Below are 21,231 nucleotides of genomic sequence, written 5' to 3'. Positions count from 1 at the left end.
CGAATACGATCCTTATAAAAGAAAACGGCCATTCGATATAAAGTATTTTATTTACAAATGATTGCAACAATGAAGTACAGACGATGCAATATAATTACAGAGTATGTATGTTCAAAAAATGGGAAATGGATAATATCTAATCGGTACTAAAATTATGTTTTATGTAAAATTTATACATTCCACGCGAGCTCCGTACTTCGAGTGCGACAGTGTTACTAGCCTAATCTGCCGCGCACAGTCCTCGGCCTCCGCGCAAGCGTGCCTAAAGCTCAGCGAATCGAAACAGCGCGGAAACTATTTAGACCCGCGGCCGCGGAACGACGAGGGAGCTCATCGAGGCGGCGGGTCTGCAAAACAACCGTTCACAAGCACCACTCACTCCGGCGGCGACAGCGGCGGCGACGGCGACGGCGACGGCGGGGGCGGCCCGCCGCGCGCGCGCTACACGGCGTTGAGCGCGCGCCGCGACGGCGCGTACTCCTCCGCCGGCTCGCGCTCCCGCCGCGCCCGCTCCTCCCGCCCGTAGCCTTCCCGGCCGTACTCCCGCCCGTAGCCGCGCTCGTACTCTTCGCGCGCGTACGCGTCGCGCGTGTAGTCGTGCCCGTACGCCTCCCGCCCGTAGCCCTCCGCGGCGTAGCCCTCGTAGTCCCGGGGATCTCTCGCCTCCCTGCCCTCCCCGCGGCCGTAGCGCGCGTACCGCTCGCGCGGATCTCTCGAGTCCCTCGCGTCTCTCGAATCTCTCAAGTCCCGCATATCTCTCGGATCCCGCAGGTCCCGCACCTCCCGCGGGTCCCGCAGCTCCCGCGGGTCGCGCGGGTCCCGCGGGTAGTACTCCTCCTCTAGCCGCTCCGGCCGCGGCTGTCGAGACCTTCCACCTGGAAAAAGAGCTGGCATAAGGAAGTGATGAGAGCCGTTGATGCGAGGCGCCCGCCAGCAGAGACGTTTTCTTATCACCATCGTTAGTATTTGGCTAGTGCCCTCGGGCAACATGCCTCTATTAAAACGCAACGGGGAAAATTAGAGGCTTTTTCTCCATGACATACCCTCTAACTCAGGTGGAAAAATTTCATCGACAGGAGTAACAGGACACATACTTTAACCTCGTAAAGATGAACATATATATAACACCTCGCTTAACAACTCCATGCCAATGAGAAACAACTCCATGAATGGTAATAAAAACTTTGGATTCCGTAGTACACGCCCATCTCACTCAATAACGTTTAAAACACTCATCTCGTAAACTTGCTCGCAAGTGTGAGATGATTGTGTACTATCGATGTCAAAGGGATTTTGCTTGGGGTGTAGGCTCGGGCACGAATAAATTCCTCCAAACAGTAAGATAAGAAAACGTCTCAGCCCACAATGAAATCCAGCACACTGCAAACACACGGGCTTGACACGCGGGGGCACGCGCACTTACGGCCCTACGACACAAGACTGAGGGACATCTGCATGATGGCGCCGGTCGTCCGGACCTTGCCCGGGCACGGCAGCACATACTCCGCGCACGGCGGCGGTGTCGGCGCGGCTGTGGAGAAGCAAGCGTCAAGCAAGCCCTAACTTAAACGATGACCATTGTTATATGTCGGTCCGTCATCTGGGTATCGCTAATAGATCAAGACAATGACTTCACAGATGCGATATCGATCCCAATTGAACTTCCCGCAGTATCCTCACAGGATTCTCAAGATAACTTCTAATGTAAAATGTTATACAATAATGAACCCGTTAGCCAAAGGGCTCAAACGGATGTGATATGTTGACCATATCCAGAGTGAATCTAGATCAAAGTTACGAGCATAATCACACGCACAAGATGCCATAACACCAACCAAAAGTGTTGAGGGGTAGGGCTATTAATAAAGAAAATTGTGCTCACTAAATTTATTTGTGATTTAGTATTAAAAATGGATATTCGTAAAGGGTAAGTACGTAAAAATTCCATTTCACAATTCAATCATCCCATTACACATTTAAAATCACCTGAGTGATCTCTGTAGGTAATCTATTGCAAATATTACGTTAATATTATAATATTGGGAATCGATATCGATCTCTGAAAGCATGTGTCGACCTGTACAGTAAGCTGCATCAAAGATCACCCTCAACCATGTTGTATGTGTGTTCTTATGTAACCTAACCATGATGAGGTATATAGAACCTTTGTATGAAGCTGCCCATACATCTATTAGGAAAAACCTAAGCACAGTTAGTAAGCGGCACCCTCAATGCTAGTCAAGCGGGTTATGCCGCTAGAAAGAGTTCGGAACCTGTGGTGGCTGCTGCTATATTATATACTGGAATAATGTCTTCTGCTCGTTAGTGCGCCTGGCCTGACGCTTGTACTGAAATGAACAGGTCAGTGGGTGAGGGGCAGTGCTAGAGGGCTGTGGGATTAGCTACAATTGACACGGAAATAGGACACATTAATGCATTCATTAGGACACTTATAGGTACAACATTACTACAAAGATATACGTTCTATGAATCTACTGTAGTCGCGTTTAGGTATAAACAAAGTAAGATAAATATAATATGTTTATCAATTGATAGACACAACTATGTAGGTGTGTAGGGAATCAACGTGTTTGCCGACGTCAAATCAGCTAACAAGCAAATCAAATAAAATTATATGTTTAAGTTTAAACTGAAATAAATGTCATATACTAATAAAAAGTGACCAAGGCCTCCAGTGCCCCAGGCTGGAATCGAAAAGTCCTCTGCTATCGCGGTAGGTGATGTGATAGCAGAGGCCGCTGTTTCGATTCCAGCCTGGGGCACTGGAGGCCTTGGTCACTTTTTCTTAGTATTTGACATTTATTTCAATTTATAATTTATATTGTAGTGTTTCTACTTTAAATAAAAAACAAGTTAAAATATTTTCAGAAAATAATTTAATTTGTTCTAATACTTCTAATAGTATATTTCAGTTTCTTATGGCATAAGAGCGTTAATAGCCGAGCTAAGATCGACCCATAAAGAGTTGAGTATAAATTGAAGTAGGAAATGCCATCTGCTCAAGCCGATTCTGTATAGCAAATTCGGTGACACCCAACGCCTCTGGATATATCATGAGCAAGTGCACAAGGCGATCATTTGTTGCACCGCTTCTTTCATGTATTTTGAAAACTTGCTAGTTCTACATATTTCAAAATCGGTAATAATGCACGAGTTATTCAGGCGATAACAAAGATGAATGAGTCGATGCTGAAAGCGACTTCATCTTGATTTAGAAAAAATATCGTCGTGTGCAATGACTCTTAAATTTCCGTCAATAATATACAGTTTTAAGATAGTGCTATTGACAATCATACTTTTATTTCGTACATAAAGTTAAAATGCATTTCTAACTACATGGTACCTCGTGCACATAACATTAAATGGTGCCTTTGGCCCAATTTTCCATATTATAGAGATGCACACCATATAATATTGTTGATGTTGAATACTTAGACATCTTGATCGTATTTGCAAAATTGGGCCGAGTTACGTACGGTGGTACATTACCTTCAGTGGTTACTAAAATTGGGTGTATTATTGACAACGGCATTTATGAATTGGGCATATTCAGGGGTAAGTTTATCAATTACTTTTGGCCAAATACCATCAATTCAAAATACCTCCATCAATTACTTTTGGCAATATACCTACCACCGTGTTAATTTTCTATGTGTTATTATAGGGCATTCGATATTAACTGACGTGTTTCTAAAATTAAAAAACTTCTTGTGATTTGAAATGATCTTTTGTTGTTAAGTATATTGGTCACGTTTCACATGTAATTCAACTTCAACTTTGAGTGAGGGCCTACCACGAACACCAAAGTTCACAAATTGCGGGCATCTTTCTCTGTCACTCTAATTACGCCTTAATTGAAGTAATAGAGAAAGATGCCTGCAATTTGCGAACTTCGGTATTCGCGGTAGGCCCTCTGTAGGTATTACGTTGGCACAAATGCCATACAGCTCTTGTAATGATGATTATCTTACAAATAAATACGTCAATTAAAACCCAATGGTCTACATTGTTACTTCTAACAGTTAGTCTCCAAGCCAGTAACAGTAAGATCTTCTACGACGAAGTACGATCTGCATGCTGTTAAGTAAGCAGTTACCTCTGTCCCGGTCATAGGTGTAGGAGTCGGCGCGCTCGCGATGCCCGCCGGGGTGCGCGGGGGGATCAACAGAGGAATACACGGTTACACACACACATTGTTAGAGGTTAGACGTGATAAAATGCAAGAAGAAGATGCACAGCTAGTGTTAAATTCTTTGGGTCAATTGCACCAAGACCCTAAGAGTCGGTTGCACCAAACCATCTGTCACCATTAAAGCGTTCGCTAAATTTTGTTGTATTCGAAGATAACTACTTCACTGCTGGTGCAGAGTGACGTGAGGTTGCTGAGGCTGCTAAATGTTAAATGTAAATGTAGTTGACGCAACTGGCCCTTAATGAGACAGATTAAAATGGACGATAAAAAAACTCTTTACCAGGGAATACATTCAGAAATGTTATATATGTGATAATTAAATTCGACGAGTATGATCTTGGTTATTAAGCACGTAGACTATAATATTGACTATGTTACACTATTTACAAAATACCTGTGCTTATAATGATAAAAAAGAAATATCATTAGTTATTTATAACTATAAAATACAAGGTTACTCTTTCCTAACTAGAAAAGTTCAACATTATTTAATATGATTTAACTCTTATTCATTGAATGTGTATAGCTAGAGGACAAAATAGGTATAGAGATGACCGAAAAGTTATGTGACAGTTGTCCGATAAGAGTAGGTATTATTAGACTTCACTAGCATGTGAAACACGAGACGTTTTGTCCACTAACAAATTCAATGCTTTATAACAATCAGTATATAAGAATTAAAATCTTAACGTACAACATAAATATTCTTAAATATTAGAACAAATACCGTGGCGGAAAGAATAGTTGACTCTCAGGAAGGTAATTTCAATAAGTTTGGTACCTAATGGTTATATTAAAAAATAACAAAATTCAAGACTATAAATAACGATTTAATTAGGCACTTAAAGAAGCACACAGGTATCCCAGGTCGATGGTTCATATCCCGCTCGAAGGACCAACAACCGCATGTATGAATCAAATTAGCAGCGCTTAGAATATTATTAAATTGATTATGGAAGATATAGCATGCTATCGTTCCGCTAAACAAGGTTTCAAGTCAAAACACCAGTTTATACATCTCTTAAAAGAAATAAACAAACGACATTTTAATCTTGGATTTTGTTGCTTAGTTATAGAGTCCTTGTTTTTTGTCTTTGAGCATGAAATTTTCTAGGACCTGTCTCCGTCGGGCGCTTGTGTGGACGTGTCATATACTCACCAGGTTGCGCGTGTGTGGACGTGTGCGATGGGTGCGGCATGGCGTGCGGCAGCGGCCGCGAGACCTGTGGCGTCTCCGTGGGGTGCGTCGCTCGCCAGTACGCCTGAAAATTAGATTACAGGTAGACGTTTATATTTAGAAGGCGACAGCGAATTGAGACAGAGAGCAACACTGCGAGAGCTTCTCCTCTTGGTTTAAACATACGAGACTTCCCTTCACAGAAGAAGAAGGGTGTAACGCGCGTCTACCAGCTCGTTCCCGTCAACTCCGTCAAGTATAACGTCAAACACGCCCGGAGGACACTCCACTGTGAGAGCTTCTCGTTTTGCTCTAACCTTACGAGACTTAAGGGTGTAGTAGGGATTACCTCCAAATAGTCCGCGATGTGTTCACACGCGTCTTCTAGTTGGTTCTCGTCGAGAATGACGTCGAACATATCTGGAGGGCACTGTGATAGCTTCTCCGCGGCCACCATTTGCACAGAGAGACTCTTGCTTTGGCCTTTCCCACGGGATTTGATTAGCCGTTGTAACACCTGAAAATATTAGGAGGGTAATTTGAGCATGGGTTGTGACGCTGCGGAATAATGTCTAATGAAAGCTCTAAATAAGGTAAGGTATGAAATTTAATTATTAAGTAAAGTACAGTCACCACACGGTTTACTGTAATTTACTTAATATGTTAAACCATTTAGGATCCTAGCTAAATTGGACATTATATAGCGCAAGTGAACAACCCATTTAGCTAGGACCCTAAATGGCATAGCAATCACGGAGCGTGATGGTCTAGAAAATTATTATTGTGATTGCCGGAGAGTATCATCTCATTCGGCATGTCATTGTGTTTTGTGAATGATTGTGGTTCTAATAAATGGAAGTGAAAATGACAGCTCATTAAAAGCAGGTCGATAATTTTGAATTGTCCATCCTTGTGGATCGCCTGGATCTTATGATATAAGATATATGGTGTCACCACCACCATGCAGTGCAGCATATGAACCGACAAGTAACGCCATTAGCGAAATGTATAACGTGTATCTATCGTCACTTCGGATCTGCGTCTCATGAATTTTTCTTCCAGGTCTCTCTGTGTCACCCATCATCACATCGTTCACATCCTTTATAGAAAGCAATAATATCTAATAGAAAAGTTACCTTAGGACTAGAGATCTTCAGGTACACTATAGTGGGCGCGAGCGAGGTCTTGGCGAGCTGCGACGGGTGGTTGATGGTGTCACAGTCCAGCACCACCAGCTGCAGTCCTCGCGCCAGGTCAAATATCCTCTCGATCTCCGCCTGGAAAGTCAGCAGTTAGCAGCTCTACACTGACCAAGGTGAGGCTTAGTTTTTCCTTGGATTGGAAGGTCAGATGGCATTCTCTAAAAACCAATGCCAATTTCCAGAATTTCCAAATCTATGGCTCCGTTAGGATGTGAATGGGAAAGCTAAGACGAGGAGACCAGACATTAAAGGTCGGGAGGAAGAGAAGTATTCACTTATGTGCACGTAATGCTGATATAAATTCTAGTTAAGGAACGTACGGTTCAGCACTCTCACAAGAGATCAGAACATCCAAAATATGGAATAGGGTTCATCATCAGTCATTAGTGCTATTGTTGGTTAAACCTATGAGGACACATGTAGGTAGGATTTGTTCATTCTTCGCTATAGGTAAGATCAAACTTTTAGTAAAAAGTTTTTGTTGCTAATTTCAAAAAGAATCGCTTATCAAGGTTGCAGTGCACGTAGAGTAACTCCATTGGGTATTTGAATCGATATAGTCATTGTTCTAAATATTATTTGAGCATTCCTAATCTACACTGAAAACCCACTCCCTCTGGAATTTCGGAACGAAATATGTTAAGTACTTATGTGCCTCAACTGGACTGCGAAAATAGATGTTTGGTAAACTTAGTGGTTAAGAAATGTTAGTGATCAAGTTAGCAAATGTGTAAGAAATACTCAACTGCTGCAAAACAAATGATCTCGGCAACTGCAAGCTTTAATGACAAGTGCGTGTTATTCAAATAAATTTAATTTAGGTACGTAAAATGTTATTAATTTTATAACGATGCGGTGTTTAATAGTTATTATTGTAATCTCAAAAGCACTCTTTTAAAAGGTCCTGTTAAACCTGTTGGCAAAATTATCATTTGGACCGTGAACCTTATCTACGACATAGGCGGTCTTCACATTGGATGCGGTCCGCATGCCGCTCCATAGTTCGAGCGGGACATCGCTATATGCGTGCATAGCGCTGTCCCGCTCATACATCGGAACGACGTGCGAATTCGCATCAACCGCGTTAAACGAGTGACATGCGTAAGGTATACAATCAGGCATTATTACTTATTAGGAATGGAAGTGTTGTGAGTCAATGCATTTTCAACCCAAGCATTACCGCGTCTGTACTCTTAGGTGGCCTCTTTACTCGCGCTTTTCAAAGTTTAAATCGGGTGTTAAATGTTTTTGTGGCAGGTACTTGTTTAAATTTTAATGACGTAACGTTTTTTTTGGGCAAGAATTAAGCTAGATTTATCTTTACCTGATTGCCCATGATTAACTATTGCTTGAGGATGATAAGAACAACTTCACCAATAGTGCAGATTTGTGGCAGTAATTCTGAGACAAGATCATGAATGTGTTTCGCGGAAATATATAAGTGTGAAAACACGGGCAAAAAGGCGTCCACCGTGGAGTACAGACCGCTCGCAGCAGTACTAGCATTCTACGATGAGTACATAGCACAATCAGGCGCACCTGAACCTCGGCTAAACAATTCGATCTCGAATTTGACCTGTCCATGATCGGTTTCTTTGGCGGGTTATTCAATAAGGAGCGTTTTGCCAGCGAAATGTCCGCTGACACCCGTGTGATGATGATCCTGGAACATCAAGACAATGATTACCTGGACTTCGGCAAGGCATGAGGAACGCGAGTTGGAGCGTTCCATGATAGCTCGTTTCGACGGGTTGTTGAGGAGCGACCGCTTCGCTAGGGATATGTCGGCCATCACTCGAGTTATTATTATCCTGCAACGTTAATTTCGCTTACGTTTTGGCCGATTCCTCTAGTTTTGTCTACTTTACCAAACGGCTAGTTTCCACTACGGAAGGAGCTAGCGAAATACTATGTTTAAATCTAAAAGCCGGTTTCCAAGACTCTAAAATTTACATCCTACTAAAACTATCTATGGCTAATACCTATATAACTATTAAAACGGTCTAATCATTTCCAAAATCACATCTAAATCAAAATCATAAACATATATACACTATCGAAATCCATAAAACTAAAATATCTTGTTAAAAAATTCAGGACAATTTTGGGGTAGGTTTCATTAGTTCTCTTGGAAGATTGTGGATCGAAATTTTACTGAAGTTATCTTGGTGAATATACAAAGAAGTTGCCAAATGTCAAGTTGGTGAAAAGTCATCACGTCCTTAGCATACATTATTAGAATCATCATGGACCTCACCTGCCCTCGAACCTCCTCTTCAAGAAGTCAAAGAGCGCTTTCTGCATCATGTCCGTGACCTCGTAACCCTTGAGCGAGGGCCCCACCAGGACCACGGGGCGCATGGAAGGCACTACGTCGTAGGGCGTGCACGCCTCCTGCTTCTTGAAGAAGGGTTTCCTCTTCTCCTTGTTGGCGGGGAGCGCGCCGGCGCCGCGCCCGCGACCGGCGGAGTCTGAATCTTCGCCTGTGAATGTGTGTTTGTTAGCGTATGTGTGTCTGGCGATGGCTTGTCTATATAGGAAATGCTAGAGTTCATATTGACCGGTCGTTTGATAGTTTGTCTTCGATAGTGTAAGTACGAAATACTGTCAGAGGACCGATTTTAGTCAACATTTTTCTATTTGTAGAGCTGCAATGTTATACAATGTTTTGATGATGACACTATTTTGAATTCTTATTCCATAGAGTGTCAAGACTAAAGAACTCCCTGAATCATTCTCCACATATTTATACATTTCTTCTAGGAAATACATATAAGCTTCTAGGAAATACTGTTAATTCTGTGGACGTTGATAGGTCGTATGTGTATTTTGTACCATGTATTTATTTATGTCTTATTTTTTCACTCTCGCTTGCTACAAAAGGTAGTTTCAAGTTATTTGGGATATTTTCCATTCCTGAATTTAAATAAGTGGCGTTTTATCCTCTTTCATATAAAAGTTACAGAAATAATAGTCGTAGGTAGTAGGTATACATAATTATGTTACAAAAACATCATTTATATAAGTAGATACGTACATACGTAAACATAACACCTAAATACTTACTGATAAACTAACATTTACTAAGACAATAGGTAGTAATGATTAGAACTAAGATACTGAAAAAAAAAACCATTAACACATAATTCGACGTCCAAAATACTGTAAGAATATAAAGGGTAAATACTTATCATAATTATATCAGTCGATATCACACAGGAAAATGAAATGAGGATGGCACGCAAGATAAAATATTAATTAATAATATAAAAATTATAATTAAAGAAAACATTAATTAAAATAAAGATAATAAATAAGAAGGCGAAATCAAGAGGGATGGTGGAGAATTGGCAACATTTCCTGGTGTTCAGGTAATGGGTGAAGTGAGCTTACCTCGGTCGAAGGAAGTGGCATCTGAAAACATGGCAAGAGTGAGTGCTACGTTCGCCGCGTCACAAGACACCCGGGACCCGAGCGAGAAGACAAAGACAACATTACTCAGTAGACTACTAGTAGAGCTATGACACCTATGACACTTACTATAGTAGTATACCCTATAATGGACACGGAACCAGTAATGGGACAAAAAAACACAATTCCTCTAAAATAAGTATATAAAAGTAGTTTATAAACACTGGATATATTTTTATCATAAATAAGAGTCCTAGAGCTGATTATGTTTGAATTTTTATTAAATTCGGTTATTTTTTAAGAAATGTGCGTCAACCCAAAAGTTATCGTGCCACTGAAAAAAAATATCACTAAAAATTCTTAACAACTTCGCTAAGAGAGGTGAGTTAATTTATTAAATTTTAATTAATTAATACTTGATGAAAACTAGAATGTGTTTTGTTAATTGCATTTACCATGAGATAAGGTATACAACACACTATGTTGTGACTCCACAGATGTAAAAAAATAGTGGTATTTGGCCCAATCCCATTATAGGAGCTGTAAAACTGCATACCTCCTATGATGGGACAATTGACATAATGATGCTTGCCATGCCATAATTTCATGTTTTAAACAATACAGAAGTAAAATGTAGTTACGAAATATGTGAACCAGGAGGTATTCTCGGACTTAGGATAAATTAATATCGTTTTTCCAAACTTTTATTTAACTTGCCTTGTTAGTTAGTGTGGGTCAAATCTTGGTAGCTGAATTTGACCCACTTTTCGATTTTCGATTCAGTTGAAATTTTGTGTAAGTACGTAATTAAGTATGCAAATCGGATGATAATGCAATATTATGATAACATGGACTTGATCTGATGATGGAGACAGGAGGTGGCTATGGAAACTTTATCGCAATAAACCCTAACTAATTGTGTTTGGGTATATTAGAATTGTCTCGATGAATCTAATACAATAATAATTGGCTGTGGAAAGAAAAATACATTCAGCGATAAAAGCTTATACCAAAACGTGATTTTTTTGCCATAACTTATTCCCCATTTCTATATTTTATACTGATAGAGCAATGTCCATTATAGGGGGCCCATTACTGGATCCACGTCCATTACCGGGGGCCCATTACTGGAGCTTTGGTGTCCATGACTGGAGAAAAAAAGCATAGTTTTAATTTGTTAATTATGTGGAAACTCATTGCAGTATCTTTGATACAACACGCCTAAAACATGAAAGGCGGATAGGACTTTCATCTTTTAACACGCTAAGCGGAGAGAGTTTACATGTACAAGGGAAATATCATAAATACTCCAAATTTCCTCTTAAATGTCCCATGACTGGTGCTGTTACTATAATTGTTTTTTCTTGTATGTGTGTGGCAATAAAAATAATTCTTATTCTTATTCTAATATCAGTATTGATTTTATCAGAAAAGAAAACAAAATATAATAAATGCTCGACTACGAGTAAAACGTATCAAGCGATTTTACAATATACTGAGTAATAATTAAGTAGGTACCTTCATAGGATTTTTTGCATTTTAGCAATGCAAACCGGACGATTTTGCTTAATTGTTTTACCCAGAGAATAATCCTTGTTAGAGGAATTTCTAAGATATATTTCTGTGTTCTACTGATGTATGTATCTTTTCTACTTCAGTGACAAAACAGTAACTAAATAATTATGTAAGTAAGTACTGCAATCCAAATGCATTCGTTTTCATAAGAGGAACATGCATTTTAGGTTGTTTAATTACCATATAATCAACAATCAGTGTATATTAATCAGATTTTATTAAGAAGTTGTTCATTGTCTTCAGCCGGGTATCTATGGGTGTCTTGTAAAGTGGCACACTCAGGAAATCCCATCAATTTCCACCCGAGTCATTATGGGGTGTGAGATGAAATGGTAGTACAAAGCAGTTATACATTCCATACATAATTATTAATATTTATATAATTACAGTTATATATATATAGAGGAGAATTTTGATTCGCTACTGAACCACAAGTGACATTGGATATGTCTAGATAGAGAACTAATGTACAGGGGTAATCTATATCGGAAAAGTTAGTTTATAATACAATACAAATATAAATCTAAATACTAAAGAACATGTGATAGAACCCAACATTTTAGAAGAAGAAATGCCACTTGCAATTTAGATTAAAGAATTGTCTTTAGTAAATATTCACAGAACAGCCAATTACATCGAATCACGACTACACATACAAGATCGCCTAGCTTTTCTATTAGTAAGGTATTGTTACTTGCTAGTTTTGTTAAAGGAAGTATATTAAAAATCATCATAGACATAGATGTTAGAAAGAGCCAGACGATCAGTTAAGAAGATACAAACAACTGCGTTGTACGTAACGCACCAGACAAAACTGAGCTGTGACAATTTCATTCTATAGAAGAATATTCAGATCATACAGTAAATTTGCTTCTCAATTCATTTTCGAAAAGTAAGTTGTATCTGAGTTTGACATGTCTCGAATATATTTTGGTACATAGATAGGATAATCAGTAAAAGTATCTCCATTACATGTACTTGATGTACATGTTCAAAATGGGTTAGTTATTACTGTCACTAAAGTCCAACTTCGCACCGAATTCGACGTTAATTTTGACTCTCCAACACTAAAGTGCGGATTCAGCTCGGTCAGATTCTAGTAGGTTTAAAAATTGATTGCTTACTGAAAGCAAATTCACTATATTCAATTTTAGTGCATGCTTGTTTTCAAGGTAAGTAGTAATAATGCAATAGTAAACGGACTTTGCCTTAGTCTCATATTGTCTGGCGCATGATAAAAGCGGTCCGTGGACGGTCGAACCTTCTGCCGGAACCCCATTGATAGTCACACTGCTATCAGTAATTTGCTCAAGTTTCTTCAAATTCTTCACATTCAATTTCATACCCGTATTTCAAACTTACTTTTAGATAATAATATCAGAAAGTTAGTTTTGTGTAGGTGTAGTAATTATGATTTTATACTGTTTCGTGCAATAACTCTATACGTGATTTAACGACTAGTATTCGGTGCTGTGGCGATTATACATGGGTATGTTTCGGTCAGGCAAGATCCTATAAAGTCCGTAAGGTGTTAAAACTTCTTTTTGTCTTAGATCTTCGGAAGAAACATTCAGCCCAATTTCACAGAATTCTTAGCATCTTACAGATTGGAAACTTGAGCAAACTTTCAAGGAAACCGGCAGCCCCAGACCATCCAGCACCAGTGAACGTACCGGGCGTGGGAGGGGTGCTACCTCTGCTGGCGTCAGGCGCGAGGTTGGCGGCGGAGGCGGGGCGCGGGTAGCGGCCGCGCTGCAGGCCGGCGCGCACCGTCTCCAGCTTCACCGGCGACGGGATGAAGCCGATGTCGCAGCCCTCTTTCACGAGACGCCCGATCCACCAGTTGTTGTCGTACTTCTCCTGAAATTTAAAAGTGGATTGCTTAGATTTTTTTAAAACCGACAGAGTTTTTTAGAAAAGTTTTTGCCCTGAGGTGTGATTAGAAAATCGCAAAATACATCAGTTTTTTTTTAAATCTGATGATGAAAACTTATTAGTGATTAGTTATACCAAGGTTACAATCATTTACATTAGCTACCGCTATGTCGTATGTCGTATGTGCAGGGATTTGACAATGATTATTATCATCGTATTGTCCTTTTATCGCCTACTATTGAGCATAAGGCCTCTTTTCGACACACATAATGCTACTGGTAGCATAATAGTACGGCTAACTCAACACTTGTATTTCTATGAAAGCAGAATTAGTATTAACTATTAAAAAATTACCGTTAATCATTAAGGTATGTATGAGATACAGATACAGGTACATACCTGCCACTACTTCTACATAGTAGTAGGTAGTTTTATTGAAAAACTTACTGACGCATATTGCTATTTTATTTTATTTGTATTCATACGAAAAGACAAAACGATTATCATTTTCTGACGCCTGACATATATTTTATAAAAATGTGCATGCACAACTATGAACTAGAATAAGAGGAAATGAGTGAAGTAAAAACGGCACCCCCTAATTGGCCGGCGTTTTGTGGTCTGCTATTATCATCGGCCGGCATACTCTAATGCTATAACAATGGACGTAGGTCAATCGATCCAATAACAAGCTTTTAGGTCCGGTAGACAAAGGCACGATATGTACCTACTTGCAATCGAGTATGTTTTACGAGTAGGTACTTGTACTACATTGACATGTAGTACGAGTACTTGTAAAAAAATTCTGAGATGGGATTCATAAGATAACACTCTTCAAAAATATCTGTTAGCATTTCCTTTGAAATCTTTGTGTCGTCAACAAGCTTCTATTTCTTTTCCCATTTCTTTGCTTTATATATTTTTTAAACCGACGGAATTTTTGACAAACATTTTTGACCTAGAAGGTGACCAAAATATCTTCAGTTTCTTTTGAAAATCTGAAAACTTAGTGATTAGTTATACCACGGTGTATAGTCATTTACATTGGCTACCGCTATTAGTATTCGTATGTGCAGGGCATCCACAAGCTACTCTTTCTTTTCCAATTTCTTCGCTTCATTGTTTCTACAATAAAAAGATAAATAAGCGAAACATACCTACTAACTACTTATTGTCATTTCTCCTTTTACCAATACTGTATTACATTTAATCCGAATTTATTGTTATTTCTCAAATGATATTTCAAAGTACCTACCTTTCGGATTCAGAGAGCTACATCCCTTTTAAGTTTTCACGCAAAAACATGTCCAAAGTAGACTTGCTCGTCTCTGGGCGGTTTTCTGGAAACGTACACTTTATTGTTTTTCCATAAATCTAAGTATGCGGGGAGATCAGCATGATGGGGAGATGCATATTATACCACACGAATAATCACGAATAATTCTGATTTTGAAAAAAGTGTACCCCCATAATCTTCCGAGCGGCGAGCGGTGACTATTCGATTGCGCTAAGCTCTTGACAGCAATCTTGATATATTCGAACCAGTTTGTGAGATATCATACTTATACTGGTATGAATGAAACATAGGAAACATACCTTGATGTGCAAGAAATCCCGCACGTCGAAGGAGATGGCGCTGCCGTGGACGGGGGAGTCGTCGTCCGCCGCGGCATCGTACGACACGTTGGTGCGCACGGCGAACGCGACCGGCTTCGACTGGAATTATACAACGTTAGCATAAGATTATGGTTTCTGGTGTCGTGTACTAGAATCAACGTAGATGATGGATCAATTAGGCTGTTGAATGTAGAGAGAGGGCAATAGATGTGCAGGTTATAGATGTGCACGTTGCGGAAAGTTTCCAATTACTTCGAAAATTCTCGGATATTTAGGAAAATTTTATGAATTCTCCAAAATATTACATATTTTGTGGAAACTTTTCCAAGTTTTGGTAACTTTCCGCAACTTGCAGTTTTGTACTTACCTACTGTTAGGTAGAGTTAGAGCAAGAAAAGTCTGCAGAGATTTGGATAGCCCACACAGTGCAAGTATATTAAACGTCAACCTTCTATGATATTATGACGTATAAATAACACTTGCACTGTGTGGGCTATCAAAATCGCTGCAGACTTTTGTTGGTCTAACTCTATATTTATGTGACAAGGTGAACTTAAGCAATTTATTAAGGCGTATCAAGAGATGTCTAGACAGAAATAATATGTCTAGCCAGTTAATAGATTTATCACCCAGAAACAGCGAACTCCATTTATTTACAAACCTTCATAGTTTATCTCAACAACGCTGTTGGCACCTAACACTAATCAATAGGCCAAAAAGAGCCAAACTAGGAACAAAGGCAAATGCCAAAACAAGTTTTATTTTTTCATTACTTTACCTATCCATCGCTTTTAAACCAAGCACAAAGGTTCAACAAAAATTACTCATGTATTAACACTATTTACAACACACTTAGCTGACCACGGATAGCTCTTATCACCTTACAATAAGGTCTCCGGAAGGTAATTTAACTATTCTGCCTATGGTACTGTTATAGGCTGTTTCAGGCCAGAGAATGGTGTTGGCTTGGAGCCAATTACTTAAATCAATACCGGTCCAGCGGCGGTGTTTGTGGATCAGCCAATTTGACCCTAATGGGCTGTGATCTGCTAGTTTACTCCTCGTTTTATTTGAAGATAAATCAGACAACGAGAATTGCAATCGTGGATCTCTGAGTCAGTCTGGATCGCGAGCAAATGGGTATGTAATATCACTCGACTACAAACTTGGCTCGGAAACAAAAAGATTAACCTTTTATATGTGTGTGATGATCAAAAATTGTGGGCTTAATTAAACCTCGCTTGAGCTTTATAGGCCTGAAAAAATCGTTCTCGAAAAAAATAATGCAAAAAGATGGATAAAAATTCTGTCAGGATCAACTATCATACACGGACAAGCGGTTAAGGCCCAGTAGCATCGCGTTATTCTCTCACCCTCCCTGAGCGTAAGTGTGAGCATTGATGAGCAAATTAGTCCAAGCAGAATTATGCACCAAGAGGAATTATGATCTCATCAGAATCTAGTTATAACGGCCGGTAACTGAAAGCTGGCAAACAACAGACGCCCAATCATCCCCAAACTGACGAGAGAAACGACCTCCCCGCAGTGGTGATGCGAACCAGCTATCAAAGCCGATAGGCGGATAAAGTAGCTCATATCCTCCGGAGTGGAGGGCATCGCCCCGTAGTGAAAGAAAGAGAGGCACATACCCGAGCCTTGTCGAGCTGGGAGAGAGCCTGCGCTTCCTTCTCTCGGCGCAGAGCCTCCTTGTCTTCGTCCAGCGACAGCTCCGACGAAGGTTGCGAATAGTTTGAATCCGCTGAGCCCTGGAATTGAGAAAGATTATGTTTAGAAATATTACATGTATGACATGTAGGTAAGTTACTGAGAAGCCACCCAACTATACTCCAGTAGTACAACTATACGAAATTAAATTAAGTATTAATTCCAACCTTCTTTTTAGTGTTGCCTGGGCTTTTTCTTTCTTTTTAATTTTTTTTGCCGTAGTACTGCGATATTCAAATAATATAGACCTGAACGAAGATATACGACGTAGTTTTGGTCCATATAGTTGGGACCTTTTGGGCTATATTTGAGTGGTTTTACTGTAACCCACATTGGGGTACATAAGTCCCAGCTCAATTTGACTGGCGTGGGGACTATAACCCAAACCCTCTTTTACAATGAGGGGCCAGGCCGCGTAGCTAAGACGCCAATCGCTTACGCTTCGTAGCGATCGAAACGCAACTGTCACTGTCACACTAATATGTAAGAGTGATAGAGAGACATAATGCTTTTCGTTGTCGAAGCGATAGCGATTGTAACCTTGGCTAGGCCGGCTGTAGTGTAACGTATGACTAAAGATTTGATGTGATACTATGCAACTTGCAATTTAGATTTAATTATTTATATTTAAGACCATCAAATTAATTCTTGCTATGTTGCACGTATGCACGTACTACACATAGTATACCATACACAGCCTCCCAATACTAACCTAAAAGCATTCATCACATTGCTCCTAATTCGAAACATAAGCTAAACCAATTTCACACTTTATTTACTCGTGAATACAGTTTAAACTCGTTTAAACTGCACAGCTAAAGCAAAGCCCACGTTAATCCAATTAAATGCTTTCCATAGCGAATAGAGGCGAGAGTCGCTTGAAGTCAGAGGGTCTATCCCGAACACCATTCCGGATATCTGACTCTTTTACTCTAATGAAGGCGTAACTAGAGTGATAGAGAACGATGCCCGTAATTTGCGGTAAACTTCGATTTTCGAGGTAGGCCCTCGGTTAAAGCCCAGCCTAGTCGACACGTGTTTAATAATTCCATGTTGCGCGCGCCGCCCGCTGCAGTAATGCAGTTGCATTAAGCGTGTTTACTAACAAGAGGCAATTGGGTTGATAATACCAGCATTGTGTATTGCAATCGTGAACCTTAATTCGACGGGATAGGGTATAACAGTGGTCAATTTTAGAGCAAGTGATAATCGAAATTCACTCCTATTGGCGTAACATAAACTGACGCTGAAATGAAATATGGGAAGTAGTAGGTGACATTAGAAGGACATCTAGCTTATGTTATTCAATATCGTGCATTTCACTCGTTCTTGTCCGTATCTACCTCTGCCGTGCCACGCCAAACTCCGTTAACTCGAGTTATATGATTTACGGATAACCAGGCTAAATCGTCTTAAAAACCATTAAATATATATCTTCAAAAAGAAAATTTTGAAAATCTTCATTATTTACTGAGAAACGCATATGACTAACTCATGTAACTTCATTTTATTGCCGATGGCGTCAGGCACAACTCAGTTAACTTGAGTTGCATGACTGACACAACCAAAATATCACCATCGTATCTTAAGTTACCGGAGTTAGGCATGACTGCCCGGGCGCTTTGTTTATACGACAACAATATTGGTAAAGTAATACGTGCCACGTCTGATCACGCGTATGTCATGTAACTTGACTTACATGACTTCGTGTGACCACTATAGTATGGAAGAGTTGATCATGCGGATGCGGAACCATTTAATTCGATTAAAATGAAAACTATTCAATTATGCGAAAAAAAATTAAAGGGCCTATTCTGTGACCATATTTCCTACATGTAAGTTAGAAAAAATAAAAAAATTACGATGAACCGTCAACGATAACAGCATTTGAATCTTTAAAACTTTAAACGTAATTATCTCGAAACATAACTTTTAAAGTTACATGAGATGCGCGTGACACGGCAGACCTGTATTGGCGTAAACAGTAAACGTTTAATTGTAGCTACATCTCGTTCAGTTTACAAGGAATAAACTTTAAAAGTAATGAAAAAGGATAATTTTAGAAGAAAACTCTAATCAAAAGTGACCCAGTTTGATTGTTCGGGTATAGCTGAATTTAATTTAAGCTTAATCGCAGACCCACCGCCCACATACGGACGTGTGATGCCTTATAGACACCGAAGTCTATTCGCAGATCTAGACTAGCTTATTATATAAGTCTGGGACTAATTTAATGCTCAAGTAACGCTGTGACTCCCACGTGCACTAGATTTAGTTTACAGGCTTCATTCGATACACTTGGGGAGCTAAAGTTGCATTAAATTGTTAATGCAGTTTTGGTAATGTAATTTTTCTTTAAAGTTTGCAGAGATATTTCGTCATACCAACTTCCCCGTTGTTTTCTCTTAGCAAGTAGCCAGACGTGCAAATCATACATTGATTACATATTGATTGTATCATCGGACATAAATATATATGATATGATAGGTAATCTACGTCCTCATCAAATAATAGACGAGGATAGAAACTTCCGGATCTTAGAACAAATGCTCCGAGCTACGGCGTAGCGCTAAGGAGTGAAATGCGCAGTGAAATAGTTCTACAATAATGAAAACAACAACTTCAATAAATAAATGATGGTGTAGGAGCTAGACGATGATTATTTTTGACCTTACTCACAGCTAAGTAATTACAGTCGTAGCGCTACGAGTACGTGGTAGGGAACATGCTTCGTGGTGAAACAATAATGTGACGTGATAAACGCTGAATAGGTAGAGATAGATAAAGAGCCTTTTCATATGTGAGTAACGCCATCTATTGGGACTTTGAGTCTCAAATAGCAATAACCAAGAATATTTCAAACTAATCCCTGAAAATAAGGTTGACCAGCAGCGCAAAGCCTATGAGTGTAAGTATAATTGAGCCATTACTCGTATATTCTCCAGAGTCATCCCTTTATATAGAAAAGCAAATCCTTAGGAGCTTTTTGGTGCCATAGATATAGTTAGAAGATCTCTTTAAGAGTATAATAAAAAAAACCTAACCTATCATTTCGGTACCCAGTAAAAGGCGCAAAAGTTATCTTTAAGTATTTTTTCAATACTTGGCTAGTAGTTTTCATGCAAACATAATTATATGACGCTAGCAAAAAAAAAATAGACGTAAAGATTAAAGACACATAGCAAGCGTGGAAATTGGCATATTAAGACATAAAAAAAATAACACAAGTTAACTTTAAGCATGTTTTTTTATGCACCTGGGTAATTATTATTCTTATGCATTTTTTGTGTAACACGTAAGAATAGCATGTATTTTTGTGAAAATAAGTAAACTTTATATCAATATACTTAGCAATTTACCTCTAGTTTTAGGTCAACCTAAATGTATTGTCCTAAGAGTATTAGAAACATATAAAAAAATTGTTACAAGTGCGAAATGTCACGGACCGTGTAGTGTGACTTCCCCAGATTTAGTGATATTTGATGTTTTTTTGAAAAATTATGAACTGATTTTGAAATAATTTATATAAAATATAAAACACTAATCCTTGTTCTACAACACTGTTTAAAAATTGTATGGATTTATAACGATTTTATATAATTTTAAACAACATACATTTTGTGATTAGTTTTGGCGTCACCACCGCGCGTGGTAATATAAACATGCGGTACTCGGTAGAAAATTATCTTTACTACTGGCAGCCTTATTAAAGTTTTCTTAGAACAGCAACACTGTGTTGTTGTCAAGTTTACAAATTGCTGAAGGGAGAAGTTTTGTCGAAAATTATTTATTTGTGTTCATTTGAAAAAACGGTCAACCTTAACGCGTCACCGCCGTGTTAGAGTTTTAAAAGTAAGTTGCAGTTTCACGTTATTGTTTGTAACGTAAGATATACCTCATACATTGCAGAATAAGCTAATTATTTAACATTTACAAAATCAAAGGAAATGTTTATGTAATATCGAACATGTTCCAAATTATCACGACCGTGGCCTTAAAAATCTGTCACCGCCAAGGACTTTTGAGTCCACGTTCGTGACATATAGACACGTGCTAGTGTCATTCTTAATTCGTTGATTAATTTAGAGGCACATGAACTTTTTAGAATGCATTTTTATTAGCTACAGATCATTTGCTATTATTGCCCGACTGCCAAAGCAAAAAAAATGTTTTACGCTTGTTTGTATGTATGATGTGTATCTAATTCTTTGTCATGCTCTACAGCCTTTATAGTTTGACGGATTTCAACGTCTGAGCTGTCATTAGGTTTGTCGTAGTCATAGGAGTGACTTAGGCTATGTTAAAATAACTATATAAATCAAAATAGCCGAGTTGGCTACCAAAATGCCGAAATGTCACGACTGAGGGACACTTTGTCACAACCGTGTTTATGTACTCATTTTATTTACCTTTCCTGAGGGTATTAAGCTTGACCA

General features: G+C 39.2%; 1 protein-coding gene across 18 annotated transcripts in view; it reads right to left on the bottom strand.

Moving 5' to 3' along the window:
- Positions 1-31: 31 nt before the first annotated feature.
- LOC134790439 (voltage-dependent L-type calcium channel subunit beta-2) overlaps positions 32-21,231 on the bottom strand; it is a 185,252-nt gene continuing 164,052 nt past the window's right edge. For 7 of the 18 annotated variants that reach the window (XM_063761227.1, XM_063761238.1, XM_063761239.1 and 4 more), the window contains 11 exons: positions 16,720-16,836; positions 15,050-15,169; positions 13,252-13,438; positions 9,986-10,006; positions 8,850-9,075; positions 8,132-8,255; positions 6,527-6,667; positions 5,740-5,907; positions 5,375-5,475; positions 4,118-4,185; positions 32-875 (listed from right to left, as the gene is read on the bottom strand). In XM_063761227.1, the coding sequence (XP_063617297.1) occupies positions 442-875; positions 4,118-4,185; positions 5,375-5,475; positions 5,740-5,907; positions 6,527-6,667; positions 8,132-8,255; positions 8,850-9,075; positions 9,986-10,006; positions 13,252-13,438; positions 15,050-15,169; positions 16,720-16,836 (1,707 nt within the window). In that variant the 3' untranslated portion in view covers positions 32-441. Of the gene's footprint in view, positions 876-1,423; positions 1,532-2,273; positions 2,349-4,117; positions 4,186-5,372; positions 5,476-5,739; positions 5,908-6,526; positions 6,668-8,131; positions 8,256-8,279; positions 8,404-8,849; positions 9,076-9,985; positions 10,007-13,251; positions 13,439-15,049; positions 15,170-16,719; positions 16,837-21,231 lie in introns of all 18 variants that reach the window. The other 11 variants (XM_063761229.1, XM_063761231.1, XM_063761243.1 and 8 more) reach the window with 11 other exon arrangements.

Source organism: Cydia splendana, chromosome 5, assembly GCF_910591565.1.
Source record: "Cydia splendana chromosome 5, ilCydSple1.2, whole genome shotgun sequence".
Taxonomy (NCBI): domain Eukaryota; kingdom Metazoa; phylum Arthropoda; class Insecta; order Lepidoptera; family Tortricidae; genus Cydia; species Cydia splendana.
Note: the sequence above shows the minus strand (reverse complement) of the source record. Positions and strands in the feature narration are given on the sequence as shown.